The following is a 20,611-nucleotide window of genomic DNA, read 5'->3' as shown; positions in this document are numbered from 1 at the left end:
TACAAATAAAATTGACTTGACTTGACTATCTTTATAATTGTAAAAGCAATTAATTTTACAGAACTTCTGTTGTACTGAACTCCAGTCCACTATTTATTTTTCCATAATGTCTGTAAAGAACTATAATGACAGGCATCATTTAATGAAAGAAAAAGCATAGGGTGAAGAGAAGGAACTTAGTATTTTCATATAGCAACATTGCCAATACTTTAAGACCTAAAAAGGCTTCGAAATTCAGTTGTCGAGATCATGCAGTTAGGAAAACATACTGTAACCATAGAAGGGACCTATAACGCAAGAATCTCTCGTGAAAGCTGGCAATATAAAAATGGACCTTATTTGGTGAAGCAACCTCAATCAACTACAGAGAACAGAAAACAATATAGAACGAGGTACACATCATAAATTCATGATGATGTAATTCACAATAATCTGCCAAATAATTAATAATAAAATCATTCCATGAGTTTTACTATTGAGAGATTCTAAGATTGCTTACAAAAAAGCGCTTTAAAAAAACTTTCATAAAATAGTGTCAGCAATGACTCTGTGAGAAGGGTCTCGACCCGAAACGTCACCCATTCCTTCTCTCCTGAGATGCTGCCTGACCTGCTGAGTTACTCCAGCATTTTGTGAATAAATACCTTCTGTGAGAACACTTGAAAGGCTATGAAGTCTAGCCAAGTTGTGACGATTTAATAGCTTGAATCTTGAGCTTAACAGTGTTAAAGTATGGCACAATGTCAGAGGTGTTGATGTTTGGGCAAAACCTTGAAAATGAAGCATATTTGCTATTTTCAAGCTGACCAAATAGTCAATGGTGAGCATGGAGAATTATGCAGTGGCTACTGATACTCCTATACACCCTTCAGAAAAATTGCATTAGTGCCAGAAATGCAGAGACTTGTGTATTGCCTCATGTAATCTATTATTCTTACAAACTTGTACTCGAGTATGATTGTGCTTACGTATGGTAAGATTTTGTTTTACTGAAGTGTATACAAAAAGAGGAATTTGAAAACAGGATCTGTATCTAGGTACATGTGACAATAAAGTGTAATTCAACGATTGTAACAACCGAATCTCAGTTCATGGCTGGGAGGAAAAAATGGAGACAGCTTGCAGGCTAGCTTATCATATAAATTAATAGCTTTTAATTCAGTCAAAAGTTGCAGTATTTAGCCTATTCCCAAGTACACCTTTTTAGGATGCTTTTTAGATTAAATTATGGTGTGGTAGGTTAGGATACAGGTGCTGAAAGATATCTAACAAAACTGTACATCAGCAATGACATATTCTGGGGCTACAGCAGTTGCTGCCCCATAATTCCTGTCTTTATTCCAAGCTTTGTCACCATATGCATATCAGTTTTAGAAGTCTAATGCAGGGCATGCAATGTGGCCTATCCAATAACGTAGAGTATAATTAATCATCAATGGTATGCAAATGACATTGGAGATGCACCAGTGATGCAGTCAGTAGAGCGAACGCCTCTCAGTTCCAGAGGCATTAATTCAATAATGACATCCAAAATGGAATTTGCATATTCTCCCCGTGACTGTGTGGGGTTTTCACAAATACTCCATTTTCCCAAAGACGTGCAGATTGCTAGGCTGGTGGATGCTGTCATTTGCTAATGTTTAAGGGAATGATGGGAATGGGAGAGGACAATAAAACGGGATGAGCATAGGATTGGTGGATAGATGGTAGGCATGGGCCCAGTGGATCAAAAAGGCCTATTTAATCAACTTTATTTAATCAACTCGGTCACTGAGAGAATAGGTATTTCAATCAACATCTGCAAGACCAAAAAAAAGTCTTACACCAATCTGTCCCTGCTGAACAACACCATCTTTTGACAGGAAACACTGAAAAATATGAACCATTTTCCAAACTTGGGAATTATTTCCAAGGGAAGGCAGCCATTGGGAATGAAATTCACCAATGTGCTATTACATTAATTGACCATCTGAGAAAACCAAGGGCTTTAAAATCAAAACCTCTACCCTGGCACTAAACTCATGGTTTACTGGACAGCAGCGACATCTGCTTCTTGTAAGTTTCTTAGACACGGACTATTCACAGTAGGCATCTCATCAACAATGATGGGTCTGTAAAATACTCTCCAAATCCACTGCAAGGATGTAAGCTACATTAGTGCTCTTGCCCAGGCCAGCACCCCAAACCCGTATCACTCTTTATATGCGGCAGGTAATAGCTTCATTTGATTCAACAGTCAGCCTTTGCAGGACAGAGCAGCAGCAAATGATGGGAGAAAAGGCAAAATTGTGACATTTTAAGCAAGCTGAAAGTGCTTCTGCCATGCTTGCTATTTTTTTCTACTTTGGTTATAATCACTCACACCAAGTAATGGACTGTGTCAAACTCAAGCATACAATTTGTTTATAATCAATTGTAAGGTTTAACTTGCCCCCGCATAGCACAAACGCTTCCTCGCAAATTATTAATGAAATTATACTCCGACTTGGACAAAACTACATTCATTTTTTAAAACCTTTCATCTGTCAGTGCCACATATTCTGCTGACAAGCAATGAAAGAGTTTTTAAAAACAGTTTGACCAACCTGCTCACATCACTGTTCTTCTGATGGCTGCAGGCTAATCAAGTTTGAATGGCAGCCATAATGCAATTATGAATGTCAGCAGTATAACTTTAACACCAGCTCTTTCTACAAAACAAAAAGAATCATCAAAACTGAAGCCCATAGATTTCAGCGAGATCTGGAACAGAGACAAGTTTGGGAAAACCTAGCTAGGTTGAATTTGAATCTGCAAAATATTAAAGTTGCCGAGAGTACAGGTTTAACAGCAGGGCATTGAACTTGCTGTAAGATCCCTTCATTAAGCACCATTTCAACTCGTATAACAAAAACCCAATTTCATTATTTTTTAGCCGAACCAAGAGACCAGCTTATAAACTCTGCCTCTTAAGTGAAATCTATAAGAAAAACTTAGTTGCTCAAGTATGATCAATTATGATTTCGATTTTACGGTTGGAAATAAAGCCATTATTCGTTTAACATTTACTGGGTGCAAACAAGGGAAATTCCCACCAGTTTAGTGCTCAAGCCTTTAAGGTTTTACAAAAACTTTAATTTCTTATGAAAGTGCTGGAAGATTTTAAAATCTTCTTCAAATTCATTTTACAACGATTCCGATTTTAAGCTGAAACAGTTAAAATTAACCAGGAAGCAAATGAAACCTTGAATGTGCCATTGGCCCATGTTTCCCATCTGAATTGTGAAAACTTTGCAATTAAAAACTATTTTGCTAATTAGTACTCTACTGGTAGCAAAACACCCACTTTGGGTCCTTAGTTAAAATTGTCATAGCTATGAAGGTCAAAATCTAATTTAATGGCAGCTTTTTCAATGAGCTTAAAAAGAAGCATTTACATTTGAGGTCCCTTCATAATTAATAAAAAGCTTCCAATTCCCTTAACAGGATGTTTGGAAAATGTTTAAGCAAAAGAACCAGAGATAAGGATGGATAATTGAAACTTATGGTTATATAGTAGGGAGAGAAAGGTGAAGAAACAGAAAAGCTTAGGGAACAGAGATGTTCATACTGGAAATTCAAGTGCGTCACCCAATCTGCTATGGCACACCAACAAATAGATGATAAAGCGAAGTGGGTATACAGGACAAGAGGGGATGCAATAGAGCTTATGCTGAGGACATCACAATAAATACTGAGGAAGTTGCTGTCTTCAAACTGTTTTATTCAGTACCATAATGATGGTTGCAGTACTTTGGAGTTGGCAGAGCATATTTCAATACTCCATTGACATGCTGAAGTACTCAAAGGACAAACAAAAAATGCATTTTGAAAAGTGATTGACATTTTGTTTTTAATCGAGCTGATGAATGTTGCAAAAGGACTGGGAACACCAAGACAGACAGGATCATTGGCATTAATTGGAGTCAATGCCATTGTGGGAATGACAGGAGGGAGGTGAAGATCAAGAGATTCCTGCAGGTTCACATTTTGGACATTGAGAATATACCAAGTAATTATCAAGAAAATCCAATTCAAAATTCATATCCAAGTAGTGCTGGCTGGTAAGCCGACAACTCAACAGGTTTAATTAACAAACCATCTTACCAAATGCATGAGCTTGCACAATAACCCCAGGTAATGCTATTTTTTAAATTTGTGCATTACTATTATTTTTTAAACACATCTTCATCTGCTGCTATATCACCTTAATACACTTAGAAAAGAAAGGCATGGTTGTGAATATGATCTAATACAAGATGTTGTTAAGTTATTGCACTCAATCCATCATGAATAGACATCTTTGATTTGTCTTAAACTTTTGTGCAGGTTCTGAGCAAACCTTAATTAGAAATTACAGGCTCTCACACTGAAGAAATAATCTCTTAGCCAAAATATGTACAAAATCGAAATTTAAAGAATACATCAAAAGGACGTGCAAATTTTATTATCCATAGGGTGTTAAAGCAGCTAGCCAAAAGTATGCTCCCAGCCACATACATCAAAGGAGACACAAATATAGATTGTTTCACAAACTCAATTTCCTACTTTGTCATAACTTAACTATTGTCCAAGTTGCATGGATAGTGATATAAGTAATGGATTTCTGACTTAGTTAATTTCTTTAAAGTCTGAGAAACAGCTGTGGCTAACTTTGAGATTCGTTCAATTACAAGAAAAATATTATCTAGATTTAAGCCTATATTTTATCCACACCATCAGGTTCACTTTCTTGCAACGATCAGGTTCTTGAACCCACCTGCACATCCCTAGTCGGACCTCAGTCATGTAATAATAATAATAATAATACATTTTATTTATATAGCGCTTTTCATATACTCAAAGACGCTTTACAGAGATTTTGAGAACATAGGGAAATTAATAAATAGATAAATAAGTAAATAAATAAATGAACAGAGAAAGGAGACAGTAGGTGAGGTGACCTTCAGTGGTTGAAGGCAGTACTGAACAGGTGAGACTTCAGCGATGTTTTGAATGTGGTGAGTGTGGGGGAGTCTCTAACGGTTTGGAGTAGTGAGTTCCATAGGGTGGGAGCAGCGATGGAGAAAGCCCTGTCCCCCCAGGATCTGAGTTTAGTCCGGATGTGGGGGGATAGGAGATTGGCAGCGGCAGAGCGGAGGGTGCAGGTGGGAGTGTGCCTGTGGAGGAGGTCGGTCAGGTAGGATGGGGCCAGGTTATGGAGGGCTTTGTAGGTTATGAGGAGGATTTTGTACTGGATTCTCTGGGGGATGGGGAGCCAGTGGAGTTTATAAAGGACGGGGGTGATATGGTCACGGATCGAGGTGTGTGTGAGTAGACGGGCAGCGGAGTTTTGAATGTATTGAAGTTTATTGATGATTTTTGAGGGTGCGCCATAGAGGAGGCTGTTGCAGTAGTCCAGACGGGAGGTGATGAAGGCGTGGATGAGGGTTTCTGCAGCTGTGGAGGAGAGGGATGGACGGAGACGGGCAATGTTTTTGAGGTGGAAGAAGGCTGTCTTTGTGATGTGTTTGATGTGTTTGTCGAAGGAGAGGGTTTGATCAAGGATGATTCCAAGATTCCGGATGTGAGGTGAGGTGGATACTGGGAGACCATCAATGTTGAGGATGAAGTTTTGGGTGGATTTGGTGAGCATTTTTGGACCAATGATGATGATTTCAGATTTGTTGCAATTGAGTTTGAGGAAGCATGTAACACAACAGACCTCCTCTTGCACTACCATAGACTTGTTTTCTCATTGTGTATTTTTCACTGTTTTGCACAATGTACGTACAATTCTGTTTTGTGCGTTGCTTGAATCTGTGCCTATGAATCCTTTGCAAAAAAGATTTTCAGTGTATCTGTACTTCACCATACTGGTGCATATGACAATAAAGTCGACCTGATCTGACTTACTAAACCATAAACTAAAATGTGGTTCCTGTGGGCAGACAAAAACTGAGTTTACATTACAGATGAATAACTGACCAGTTTTGATACAAATGGAAAAAGCGAATTTGCGAAGTTCCTGACGTGCTAGGCATTTCCAACATTCTCCTTTCGAGTAAGAAGGAACTGCAGATGCTGGTTTAAACTGAAGATAGGTCTGAAGAAGGGTCTCGACCCAAAACGCCACCCATTCCTTCTCTCCAGAGATGCTGCCTGTCCCGCTGAGTTACTCCTTCTCCTTTTGAGTTTCAGTTTCAGTGATTTCTCTCACATGCATTTCCACAGCTTTAAAATGACTCTTTCCTCACTGTTTCTCTTGATAACCTCATTAACTAAGAAGACAGCTCTATAAACAAATCAGGATCACCAGGCTGGCTGCACCCTATCAGAGATATTCCCTTCATCATTACCCCACCCTCTTTACTATTTAAAAGAATCTTCTCACTTTCCCAGTTATGATCCATCCGAAACATTAACTCTGTTTCTCTTTCCATTGATGCTGCCTGACGCAGGGCCGTTTTTACAGCATTATGGGCCCCCGGGCAAAGCAGTGTACTGGGGCCCCTACCGTTACTCTCCCCCACCCCCCTTTCCCTACCAGCCCCCCCGTGTCGTGCCGGCGAAAAGCACTTACCGAAAAGCACTTAGCGATGGACTTAGGGTGCTACATTGTTGCGAAAAGCACTTACAGATCGTTGTGAGAAGCACTTAGTGACTGAAAATGTTGCGGGAAAAAAGCACTTATTAAACCTACATTTTTAAAGTAGTATTTATTTATTGCAAGTCACTTAACATACACAGATCAGCATGGGGCCCCTATGCTCGTGGGCCCCCGGGCAAGTGCCCATCAGGCCCATGCGTTAAGACGGCCCTGGCCTGACCTACATAATATTTCCAACATTGCATTTGGATTTAACAAGGATCTGCAACCATTTTTATTCTGTATCTCAATTTTAGCAATTATTGATGTCAATGAATTTTAAGAAATTATAAATTTATAAGCAATTTACCAAGGGTTAACGTTCCATGGATAAGACATTTCAGCTCTAAGGTTAAAGCTGTAAAAGCAGGAGTTATTCCCCTTGGAGCAAAGATTATTAAAGAGGTTTGAAAGAAATTTACAAGATCACGACTGTTAGAAAGGTAGAGAGAGAGAAGTTGTTCTCATTAGCAGATGTTGAATTCATTGGCCTATAGGAAATGGGGGAAACAAAAATAATCAGCACCCTTTTAAAATTAATTGGATAGGCACGAGAAAGAATAATTTTCATGACTACGATAAAAGAATGGAGGAATGAGATTGACCAAATTGCCTCATCTTGTCCCATTATGATTCAATGGTATAAATACATTCTTCATCATAACTTTTATATAGTCATCATAATTAATTGCATTAGTTTGAAGGACAATAGTAAACATTAAAGATACATTCTTTTTGATTAGTCCCATGATAATGTTGGGGTCTACCGTCATCTCTTCAATGCATCGGCATAGTATTGCAAAAATGTGAAACAATGATGCACAAGTATTAAAGACAATCTGAAGGTAAACATTTGACATCAAATGAATATTCATCCTGAAATTTGTGATACGAGTATCAACAACACCAAATATATAATTTAAATATTTGCAATCTGTCCCATAAACCAAATTATACTTACGTGTTGCACACAGTCATAGTTTGACACGTATCTCCAGTGCAGAACTCCGAGATGGTGCTGTACTGAAGGTTTATGTGATTGAAGAAAGTTGTTGCTAAAATTTTGGGGAGGAAAAGATAACATTACATACACCAGCATTTATGTTTGACATTGTACAGCAGAAAAATTCAGAACATCCCGTCTGGTAATTGCATTAAACGCATAACACATGAGCGACGAAAAGTTTTAAATTGCTCTAACCATATTAACGTGCTATAATCAAAATATTTTCAATGAACAACATATGGCAATGCAGGCAGCAATTTAGACAATAATGATTTTGTAATCACTTAACTCGAGAATAATTACTGAATACAGCCTCTACGAAAATTCCTCCTTGCATTCCATATATGGTCAGGATATTCTACATCTAATTAACTTGTACAATTTTGAATAAAAACAAAACAAAATGGAAACCTTGCAAGTGAAGGGAGAGGCAATTTTAGACTGACAAGTTGGCACTGGCTGGAAGGGCCTTACGCATTGAAACTCGAGAGAATTAAGAATGCATGATTCTTATTATAATTTGCTCACATGCACATTTTTTCTTGTCAATTTTCTTCCTCAGAAAGTATCATTCTTAACTGCTGCCTGGATATGAAGTTACTGGGGCAACTTCAGTGACATAATTACTTGACCATAATACATATTGTCACCAGACAATGGAACCACCAATAGCAATGACAAGTAGGATCGCCAGTGACACACTCAAATGTGGAAGCATTTCATTATTTTTCTTCTATCCAACCACAAGATATAAAAGCCAGCTGGGTTACTTTACCAATAACCTAATGGAGGATAGCATATTCAACAAACTAGCAAAGAGGGAACGGGGGTTTGCCTGTACAAAACTAATTACATTCAAATTTTGATTATTTCCCAATACAAAGTATTCATTTGTTAAAATAGAATAATAAATAGCATAAAAATAAACTCTTTGGTTTAACTTAGTCCCATTTTAGTTCATACTCCACACCAGCTGCCACCCTTCAGAAGTTAATATGGAAATAAGATTTTTTAAATGTACTGGCTGTTGTACCTATATGAACAACATGAACTTACTATTGTTGGCTAGCCATTCATTTAGGTCAATTTCATGTGGCAAAGTCACCAGTTCTTTAAAGTTGAAATCTGTTATTCTGGCTTTGGTATATTCAGGCTCCAGGTACAATTTCTTCTCCTCCGTTGCTGTTTTTTTACCATTTGGCTTGGTCTTGGACTTCCTAAAAGAAGCAAACATCAGATTAATTGAACGTTTTGTTTTGGATACAGTTCAATTAAACATTGTGTACCATTTACTTATTAGTCTTAGGCATTCTCATTAACTATCACATTGGGAATTCAGCATGCCACACAGTTTTGTGCAAGGCAATGAAATTACAAGCAAAATGAGCATGGGAATGGGGAGCAATGCCAAGAAGTTATTCCTTTCCCAGACCATACCAAACATAATTATTGTGCATTAACACCTGCTGATCCCTCCCTCCTCATTTCCTGTTTTAACCATATCCAAATGGAAATGTCTTCCTTCACGATAAGCCTACCGAGCAACAAAATAGAGCATAACACTTGAACGAGACTAGTTCCTTCCTCCTTAATGAATTATGGAACAGCACATGACCGTCAAACAATAAAGCACAATTCTGGCATTTTTAACTGTTTATGTTACATAATCTTGGTCTACTGGTCTGCGCCACAGACAAGCTCTTCATAAGTATGGAAATTCTGATATTAAATTCAGTGGCTAAGATAGAATTCATTTCAAGATTCAAGAGTGTTTAATTGTTATATGTACTGAAAATGGAACTATGAAATTCTTAATTGCAGCAGCTTAACAGGTCTACACAGTACGCATTGACACTGAACAAACAAAAAATAAATCAATAAATTAAAAAAACATTAGTGCAAAACAAAAGCCTAAAGTCCTTAATGCAACCAAGTAAGTTTGTAGTTTGGTTGCCATTTGTAATGTTCAAGAATCTGATGAATGTTGGGAAGAAGCTGTCTCTGAACATTACAGTTTTCCTATACCACCTTCTCAACAGCAGGAGTGCAATCAAGAGTGTGGCCAAGGTGGTGTAGCTCCTTGATGCTGGCTGCCTTTTTGAGGCAGCGCCTTTAAAAGATAGATCTCTTCCATAGTGGAGAGGTCAATACCTGTAAAACCAGTGTCCACCCACTTTTTGTAATCTCCACATATTTGAATTTACATTGCTTGAATTTGAATCTAATTAAACTTAAAGTATACCAGAATATTTTGTTTTGTTACAAGAAAGCAAAATTAAAGCAGATGATCATTTAACAATCTATGCCTTCTATCATTTAGCAATCTATGCTGCAAAGACCGAATGATCTAGGAACCTTTCATGATCGATTCCTTCATATAACAACTGTCACACATTCAAAGTGAAACCTTCCATCATTAAACTTTAAACATAACAATTACTACCTTTAACATTGCCAATTGATGTGTGTGAAGTGAATATGGGAATTTTGAATTTGCAATTAGAAAACTGTAACTACCAATACAATACTGTAATTAAGCAATTAATGCAGACCTACAAGTAGCAACATTCAAAGGTAAAATCAACCTGAATAAGTACCAAGATCTAGCAAAACATGGTGTTGAGTGAATCATCCACATTTTAACCAAATTAGTTTCTTTACAATGTATTTCAAATTAATTCAAATTGGGTGCAACAGAAAAAACCCCACCATTTAGAATTGATCCTACTGAAACTGATGGAATGGTAAAGACTGCAGACAGAAACATGCAATGTTTAATGATACAGTACAAGAACACTGGCAGCACTTGAAACAAATTATTGAAATTTATTCATATTTGGTTAGCCATCATGAATAAACATCCAATTTTATTCAATTTCTGCAGCATCAGAATGGTTAGCCTGCTGTGTTGAAGAAAATTCCTCTGACGCAAATATTAGACTTAATCACAAAAAGAATGATTAGGAGTTCATCATACTTAGAAACAAACATGGGACAACAGCAAACTTTTGAACACAAGGAAAACAGTTCCTGGGTTGAGTAATTCAATACCACCCTTGACCTAAAGATATCCCTTTTGAAAGTAAAAAGCAACAAATGAAACAGAAAAATAGGTGCAGGAGTAGGCCATTTGGCCCTTCATTAAACAAATTAAATAAAAATGTTTTTTTAAATTTGGCCCTTCGAGCCATTCAATATGAATATGGCTGATCATCTAAAATCAGTACCCCGTTCCTGCTTTTTCCCCTATATCCCTTGATTCCTTTAGCCCTAAGAGCTAAATCTAACTCTCTCTTAAAGTCACATGTTGAGTGCTCTTCTTGAGCAATCCTTTGAAGTCAAGAACTGACTTGCTTCAGAATGGTTAGCCTGCTGTGTTGAAGAAGATTCCTCTGACGCAAATATTAGACTTAATCCTCACAAAAAGAATGATTAGGAGTTCGGAAACACCATTTCCGAATTAAGGTAGTTGATATTGGCTGGAAACTTGGACTGACTCTCTTTTCAGGTGAATCTCTTTTGGCTGCCTAACAGGCAGCTGCAAACTTATTGATTGATACAATCCTTCTCCAAGACGCTTTAAATGTGGAAAGTTATCCACATTTGACAACATCTCACTGTGAAAGTTGTTTGTTGGGGACAATTTTGTGCACTAGGGACAACAGAAGCTCTGTCTCTAAATGTGGATGCACAGAAGTGCCGTCCACACTCTGCAACTTGATGACCAAGGATCTGAAGACTCTGGAAAGGAGGTGACAAATGTTGATGAATCACTCATTCATCCTGTCAATTATTACAGCAGGAAACAAATAAGTAACAAATAATCTGCTGGAGGGAATCAGTGAATCAAGCAGTACCTGTGACAGCAAAGGAATTGTCTGTTTCAGGTCAAAATCAGACCTCCTAACATTTGATTTCACAAACTCATAATTTATGTCCAAAATTCAGAATTTTACATCAAAATTCATAATATGGCGCGTAATGCAACTTTTCTGCAAAAAAGTATGAACGCCAAATGCGCATACATTCATGTGTGAAAAACGACTATTATTTCCAACAGTCTGTAGTTCTTGGACTACATGTACAATGTCAGGCGTATCATGAGTATATTCTGCTATTTATAGAAAGGTTATTGAACAGAGATACTTTTTACAACAAAGAAAAAATTGTTTTGTTTCATTTTTTCTATTTTGCTTTTTCCTTACACATCCCAATTCTCTTGATATTGAATAAAAGAACAATGGTCATAAAATGTATGACTAAGTTATGAAGAAAGAGTTGATATATGCGACTCGACTAAGCATACGGAAGGATTTCATAGCTCGAGTCTGTGACCGTGCTAACAAGGATCGCAATACAACGCATTGATATTGACCATCCGAAAACAGTTGGTAATTTCAATCACTCCTGTACCATTTGGCACAGCGTTTCTCAACCTTTTTATCCTTGTGGAACCCTCGAAATAATTTTCATGTCTCAGGGAACCCCAACATAAGAATTGTGTAGGGAAGTAACTGCAGATGCTGGTACAAATCGAAGGTATCACAGTTACTCCAGCATTTTGTGATACTTTTAAATTATATATCACATGCTGAAGACTTTATTATAATACCCAATATACCGTACGTGTATAATAAAATTACGAATTTGAAATTAAACACAAAAATGACTCAAATGCATTTACATATGATTAGCAAGGATATGCATTTCTGCTCTACATTGATTCTAGTCCTGGGGAAAACATCCCCACATTTGACCACTAATTGCAGTAATTTAGAGTATAATGTCATCTTGCTTATTGAAATACATTTTTTTAAAAAATTATTATTTTTCATATTTCAGATACAGCGCGGAAACAGGCCTTTTCGGCCCACCAAGTCCGCGCCGCCCAGTGATCCCCGCACATTAACACTATCCTACACACACTAGGGACAATTTTTACATTTACCCAGTCAATTAACCTACAAACCTGTACGTCTTTGGAGTGTGGGAGGAAACCGAAGATCTCGGAGAAAACCCACGCAGGTCACGGGGAGAACGTACAAACTCCTTACAGTACAGCACCTGTAGTCAGGATCGAACCCGAGTCTCCAGCGCTGCATTCGCTGTAAAGCAGCAACTCTACCGTTGAAGTACTTGAAATAAATTCGCACATAAATTGATAAAAAGCCCAAAAAGGTAATTGGCTTTTCTGCTGTGCTTTATATTTTAACCCCGCCTTAATTAATATAGTTATAGAATCTTGCATTTAAATTTAATATTTACTCATTACAGTTCCACCACTGATTTTTTGGCACTCTTGGTTCCAGAGCATTGCTGGTTTATCCATTTTACCTGACCAAAGGATGTCACGGCCTCCGAGAGGGATACAATGGTACTGGTACAGTCCACCTAGGCGGCTGGGGGGGGGGGGAAGAGATACTGGCCTGCAAAGCCGGCCAAGGAAGATGGCTATGGAGATAGATGTGTTGGCTCCAGCTGGGCTGGAGTTCCAGAGCCCCGGCCGCAGGTTGCAAATTTAACCCACCGAACGGCCGTGGAAGTCCCGATGAGGTCGAGATTGGCTGCCTTGCCCAGCCTAGGCACCACATTTTCGGGGAGACTTCCAGGGCGGGGGGGATTTGTCGCGGAACCCCTAGCGACCTCCAGTGGAACCCTAGTGTTGTGGCATATATTGAGTGGCCGAATTGACAAATTGAAATTACCGACTGTTTTGCGGAAAAATGTGAGGCAAAATCAGAATGGCGGAAATGAAATAAGAAAGCGGAAACTCTGCCAAATTTGGAAGGGTTGGGAAAGGTGCAAAATGATGCCCCTGCATCAGGCCTAAGAGGAGAGGGAAGAAAGCCAGTACAAGGAGAGGGCCTGTGGTAAGAGAAAGGCAATGGCTGATTAGTGGACTAAGAGGGGTGAAGGGTGACCACCAGATCGAGCAGGTAGGGGAGGGGGAGAGGGAGGGGTGGAGGTGGAGACAGCTGGGTGGGTAATATGAACACAATCTGAAACTCACCTGCCCCCAGGCTGCCAGTGCTTGTGCAGATCTCCCACCTTCACTGTCACCTCCCCTCCCCCCACCGGCTCAATCTCCCCTTCGTTCTTCACCCCACCAATCACCTATTGACCTGTCCCTCTCCTCTGTACACTACCCATCTTATCTTCACTTTTAGTCGATGTAGAGTTTAGTCGATGAATAGCCAATAATTCCTTTAGCCACGCCACACCCCCTCCCCCACTTTAGATGCTGCTGGACCTACAGAGAGTCTGCAGCAGAATTTTATTGTTGCAGATTCTGGTATCTGCAGTTCGTAACATCTACAGCAGGAAACTTGTTGGCAGCAAAGTGCAGTATTTTTAGCTGGAGATCATTCTTTATAAAAAATGTGGTGTGAGGAACAGAGGTTCAGCAATAAATCCTTCTGAATTCCTCACAATGGTAGGCAAATAGTTATTTGCTCTAGTTTCCAACCACAAAGTGAAGCACTCATTAATCTGAAACATTTATGTACAGTTTATCTTCATTACTCTCCACTTGCCAATGTATGATATCCTGGATATTGTCCAGATGTTCATACCAGGTTTCAGAATTTTTGGGAATAACATCACTTGGCAATGCATACTATGCTTGCTATTCAGTTTATGCAAGGAAAATAACAGCAATACTGCCAGAAGCCCTTTTCTCCCTATTCTCAAAAATCTTTTCCATAATAGGTAATCTCATCTTGATATTTCCAAGGCTTGAATGTGATGTTACAACATTAGAGTTGACATAAAAGCATGGATAAACTGAAAACACATAAATAAATATAGCTGTTTGAAATTGGAAAGTTGGAAAATCTAAATTAAAACATTTAAATTAAAACAACAGATCAGGCAGCATCTGTGGAGAGAGAAACAAAATTAATGTTTCAGGTGAATACCCTTTTCATTGATTTCTCCCACTTCAGGTAGCCCCTGCTTCCCCTCTATCTCCTCCCCTTCCCAGTTCTCCTACTAGTCTTCCTGTCTCCGACTACATCCTATCTTTGTCCCGCCCCCTCCCCTGACATCAGTCTGAAGAAGGGTCTCGACCCGAAAGTCGCCCATTCCTTCTCTCTTGAGATGCTGCCTGTCCCGCTGAGTTACTCCAGCATTTTGTGTCTATCCTTTTCATCAAACCTGGGCAGGTGGAAAAACATCAAAATTCACCTATTCATGCACTCCAGAGATGTTGCCTGACCCACTGAGTAACTCCAGCACTTTATGTCTTTTTTTTTTTAAACCAGCATCTGCAGTTCATTGTATCCACAATTCTCACTTGTTTGTTCTGGGAAAGAATCACTGACCAGATCCATTTTCTACCTCCATGCAAAGATGTTCCCTTATCTAACAACATTTTCTATCTTTATTTGGGACTCCATTAAATTCAACTACTGGAAGAGACTGACAATTTCACATTTCTGCAGAAATGCAACTCCTTTCATGAAACTACTAAGTAAACATTAGTGCACAAATAGGAACATGGTAACTCATGGTACACTTCATAAGATTTTCATTTCCATGAAAGCATTTAGTTTTTAAAAAATGGAATGTGGTGCAAGAATTGCATATTTTATCAGTGATCCGAACAATTCCAGTTTAGAATTAGTGGTTATTTGAGATCCTCAAATTTTACTTTTCAAAACACAGTTAGTTGCATCTTGCACTGTGAAATCACAAGTGGCGGGTAATATAATCTTGTTATTCCGAAACATTAAAATTAAAATTGGGCTAAATTAAATTATTTCAGCTTAGTATCAAGTCTTAAAGTGCAACCAGCACCATTAAAAATGTGATTGGGGTAGTGGGGTGCACAGGGGAAGACACAAGAATATTGAAGAATAGGTAGCAAAACATACAGCTGCCAGAGTCATGTTACTGGTGTCTCATTTTGACCGCATGCAAATGCAACACGTGTACCTCTTCTCATTCCTAACCTGCCATCTAATACTGTGGAAAGCATTTTATATTACTTCTGCTGGGAAGATCCAATACGTTGAGTCAATATTTGAATAACTTTGTTCCGGGTTGAAAGAGCTGGAATTTTATTTAATCAACTTTGGTGTCATTAAAATTCAGTATTAAAATAGACATGATATTTGATGATACTTTACAGCATTTTAATGCCCAAACTGTCCTTGACCACTGATGAGTCACTTTCAGAGAGATAGCATCATTACTGCACTCGTTATACAATTGAAGCAAATTTGTATTCAAGCCCCAGCACCAGTCAATGAGTGATCTTTGGAACAATTTGAAAAGCACAATCAACCTGCCCCAGCCCCGGCCCCTGCCCCTGCCCCTGCCCCTGCCCCCCCCCCCCCCCCCCCCACACACACACACACGGATCGGGGCTTCACAAGGCAAAAATCAGTATTGAATTGCAAATCCTAATTGCCTTTGACAAAATGGTGGTGAGCTGCTTTCTTGACTACTGCAGGATGGTATATGTTAAAATAGGTGACACAGGGGGGGAGAAGAGGGTGAAGTCAAGAGAGAGGCTGGAGGGTGATGAGTGGGGACACAACAGCTGGAAGGGCTAGCATCTAATAACAGGGTGGTAATGGGAATCATTCAGTGAGAGATGGGCAGATGGTACTGGATGCAGTGGGTGAGGTGTGTGGGTAGCAGGTGGATGGAACTAGGGTAGGGAGAGGAAATGTAGGAAAAGGAGCAAAAATAGGAAGATAGAGATGGATTGAAAGCACAAGGGGAACACAGGGCACTCCTGATGACCTGAAATTCAAAAATTCAATGCCCAAGCCCAATTCAATCTACACGGGCAGTAGATACAATAGTGGCATTTAAGAAATGTTTAAATAGGCACACAGATATGCTGGGAATTGGGGAAGGAGGGCATAGATTATTTGCAGGCAGATAAGAGTTGGTCGTGGCATCATGTTCAGCACATACACTGTGGGCCAAAGGGCCTGCTTCTGTGCTGCATTGTTCCATGCTCTAGAAGTATTTGTAGAAGGTATCTGTGAAGCTTTGTCTCACCAGGAAGGGCTGTTAGGTCTCTGGATGGTAGTGAGGGAGATGCTGCAGTGTTAAGCGCCAGGAGTCGGGAGAGATACCAGACCAGCGACTCATGGAACAAGTGAGGTGGAAATGAGTGGGGAGGGTTAGGGGCAGGTTTAATGATATCTGCTTGGAATTGTGGTTTGACTTTATGTGTAACTTTTCCAAACAATCAATAAAGAGGACAGCCAATCAGAATAAAAGGCGAGCAAATTCAATAAGTAGCTTAAAGACTTAATCAAGTGTAAAAGGTATTTAGATAGAACCCCCCCCCCCCCCCCAAGTGTTGCAAAACAATTAAAATTAGCACTGGAAATTGGGCACATCCAGCAATGCTATCTACAAGACTAAGATTAGAAAAATAAGAATCTTTAGAATTTTACTTTAGGGATACGTGTGGAAACAGGTCCTTTGGCCTGTCGAGTCTGGGCTGACCAGCGACCACCCCATACACCAACAACACTATCCTACACACTAGGGACAGTTTACTATTTTACTAAAGCCAATGAACCTACAAACCTGTACATCTTTGGAGTGTGGAGGAAAAATGGAGCACCCGGAGACAACCCAAGCAGGAGAACCTACAAACTCTGTACAGACAGCACCCGTAGTCAGGATCGAACCAGGGTCTCTAGGCGCTGCAAGGCAGCAACTCTACCACTATGCCACTGTTTTTCAGAGAGAGCGCCTTTTAAAATGTCTATCAGAATGCACCTTATTCTGAGCTGTTCAGTGATGTTATCAATGGAATCACAATAACTGTTACAATAACAATGACCAAAGCCATAATGTAAATAGAAAGGTTGACACGGACAAGTTGTCACTACTCAGAAATGATACCTCGACACTAATGCTATGCAAATGCATTGTAAAACTAGTCAAAGCTGCTCCGAGTGAATTTAGTCATGTTTCACTTGTTGAAAGATTGAAGAAAAAAGTTTGCACAAAATGTGAAGTACTGAAGCTCAACTCATGGAGATTGAGGTTTTAGTGAATGCAATCATTCACAGGCCCTGTACACTCACTGTATGGAACACATTTTAAACTGTTTCCAGGTACAAGAAGGATTTTGGGAGGCGGTTGGAGAGAAAATATTTTCAATCTCAATACTTACCCCAGCAACTTTGACTACCTTTGCCTCAAATACTGAGCTGCCCACCAATGTTTTCTTTACAGATCTGTTATTAACACTTTTGAGCAAAATAAATCAAAGGATTAATACTTGCTAAAATGGTTTGAAGCAAAAGCACAACTTAGCCAACCAGTTGAAACTCACTAGCCACATCTTCCCTTTCTGCAGAGACCACGTTCCCTTCAACTCCCTGGTTAACTCATTCCTTCCCACCCAACCCATCCCCTCCCCAGGTAGTTTCCCCTGCAACCGCAGGAGATGCAATACCTATCCCTATATCTCCTACACTCGACTCTTTCCAGGGACCTCAACAATCCCTTCAGGTGAGACAGATGTTCATTCGCACCTCCTCCAACCTCATCTACTGTATTCGCTGTTTTAGGTGTGGACTCCAACATATCAGAGACCAAGCAGACTCGATCGTCTTGCTGAATACCTTTGCTCAGTCTGCCTCGACCTACGTGATCTCCTGGTTGCCAAACACTTTAACCCTTTAACCCAAACCCTTCCCATACTGACCTTTGCCCTGGGCCTCCTCCATTGCCAAACGTAAATTGGAGGAACAGCAGCTCATATTTCCCTTGGGCAACTTACAACCCAGTGGTATGAATATTGAATTCTCTAGCTTCAAGTAACCGTTGCATCCGCTCTCCCCGTCCTTCCCCCACCCCAGATGTCATAGTAGTTTTACTGTCGTCTTGTTGAGTTCCACTATCTGTATAATTCGTTATCACCTATCCCAGAGCCAACAATGGACCATTGTGAGATCCACATTTCCTTGATTATCATATGTCCTAAGTATTGTCTATATCTCTTGTTCCCCTTTCCCCTGACTCTCAGTCTCAAGAAGGGTCTCGACCCGAAACGTCACCTGTTCCTTTTCTATGATCTGGATGATGGTGTGGCAAATTGGATTAGTAAATATGCAGATGATACTAAGATAGGTGGAGTAGTTGATAGTGAGGTAGATTTTCAAAGTCTACAGAGAGACTTGGGCCTTTTGGAAGGGTGGGCTGAAAGATGGCAGATGGAGTTTAATGCTGATAAGTGTGAGGTGCTGCATTTTGGTAGGACAAATCAAAATAGGACGTACAGGGTAAATGGTAGGGAATTGAGGAATGCAGTGGAACAGAGGGATCTGGGAATTACTGTGCATTGTTCCCTGAAGGTGGAATCTCATGTGGATAGGGTGGTGAAGAAGGCGTTTGGTATGCTTGCCTTTATAAATCAGAGCATCGAGTATAGAAGTTGGGATGTAATGTTGAAATTGTACAGGGCATTGGTGAGGCCAAATCTGGAGTATGGTGTGCAGTTCTGGTCGCCAAATTATAGGAAGGATGTCGACAAAATGGAGAGGGTACAGAGGAGATTTACTAGAATGTTGCCTGGGTTTCAGCACTTAGGCTACAGAGAGAGGTTGAACAGGTTGGGTCTTTATTCTTTGGAGCGTAGAAGGTTGAGGGGGGACTTGATAGAGGTTTTAAAAATTTTGAGAGGGACGGACAGAGTTGACGTGGGTAGGCTTTTCCCTTTGAGAGTGGGGAAGATTCCAACAAGGGGACATAGCTTCAGAATTGAGGGACAAAGGTTTAGGGGTAACATGAGGGGGAACTTCTTTACTCAGAGGGTTGTGGCTGTATGGAATGGGCTTCCGGTGGAAGTGGTGGAGGCTGGCTCGATTTTATTATTTAAGAGTAAATTGGATAGGTACATGGATAGGAGGGGATTGGAGGGTTATGGTCTGAGTGCAGGTAGATGAGACTAGGTCAGGGAGAATGGTCGGCGTGGACTGGTAGGGCCGGACAGGCCTGTTTCCATGCTGTAGTTGTTATATGTTATATGTTACAGATGCTGCCTGACCCGCTGAGTTACTCCAGCTTTTTGTGTCGGTCTTCGGTTTAAACTAGCATCTGCTGTTCCTCCCTCTACTCTCAAACAATACACTGATAGGCCTTTTTCCTGTAGAAACAAAGGACAGGCTTACATTTATATAGTTCGTTTCATGTACTTTACCACAATGACTGATCTTCAAAGTGCTTAATTAGTTGTAATATATGAAAGGTGTGGTGCCACAAAAAGCAATATAACCATGATCAGGTTATTCATTGTTTTGTTGCCGATTCAAGAGGGTGGATTCTTATAAGTACCCGGGTGTCTACCTCAACAATAAACTGGACTGGAGTGAAAACACCAATGCACTATGAAGAAAGGGCCAGAGCAGACTTTATCTGCTAAGGAGACAGGTCCTTTGGAGTGCAGGGGGCACTCCTAAGGACCTTCCACAACATGGTGGTTGCATCAGCCATCTTCTATGGAGTGGTCTGCTGGAGCAGCAGCATCTCAGCGGCGGAAGGGAAGAGGCTCGACAAGCTGGTCAGGAAGGCTAGCTCTGTCCTGGGTTGCCCCCTCGACTCAGTGCAGGTGGCGAGAGAGAGGAGGATGATGGCAAAGTTAACATCGCTGCTGGACAACGACTCCCACACTGCACTGAGTAGCTCCTTCAGTGGCAGACTCCTTCACCCCAAGTGCATGAAGGAGAGATATAGGAGGTCCTTCTGTAAGGGCTCAAATTCAGCGTAGCCATGTGGGTTTTATTGCAGGGGTGTTAAAAAGGTGTTAAAAAGGTGTTAAAAAGGTGTAAAAGCTCCAGCTTTATGTTGCCAAGACATCCTGTTTATGGCTAAGGGTATCCTTTGATATGGGCAACTGGCTTTAAGGCTTTGATGGTTAGCCATCCTTTGAAGTGTTAAGAAGAACAACTTGCCATATGGACTGCCCTCTGTTCCCAAGA

The 20,611-nt window shown here is 40.1% G+C and overlaps 1 protein-coding gene across 4 annotated transcripts in view; it reads right to left on the bottom strand.

Annotated features, from left to right (window-relative positions):
• The window catches only part of LOC144602334 (MOB kinase activator 2-like), a 156,778-nt gene that overhangs the window by 11,778 nt on the left and 124,389 nt on the right, over nt 1-20,611 (bottom strand). For all 4 annotated transcript variants that reach the window (XM_078415339.1, XM_078415342.1, XM_078415341.1 and 1 more), the window contains 2 exons: nt 8,709-8,869; nt 7,608-7,701 (listed from right to left, as the gene is read on the bottom strand). In XM_078415339.1, the coding sequence (XP_078271465.1) occupies nt 7,608-7,701; nt 8,709-8,869 (255 nt within the window). The remainder of the gene's footprint in view (nt 1-7,607; nt 7,702-8,708; nt 8,870-20,611) is intronic.

Source organism: Rhinoraja longicauda, chromosome 18 (assembly GCF_053455715.1).
Source record: "Rhinoraja longicauda isolate Sanriku21f chromosome 18, sRhiLon1.1, whole genome shotgun sequence".
NCBI classification, from domain to species: Eukaryota; Metazoa; Chordata; class Chondrichthyes; order Rajiformes; family Arhynchobatidae; genus Rhinoraja; species Rhinoraja longicauda.
Note: the sequence above shows the minus strand (reverse complement) of the source record. Positions and strands in the feature narration are given on the sequence as shown.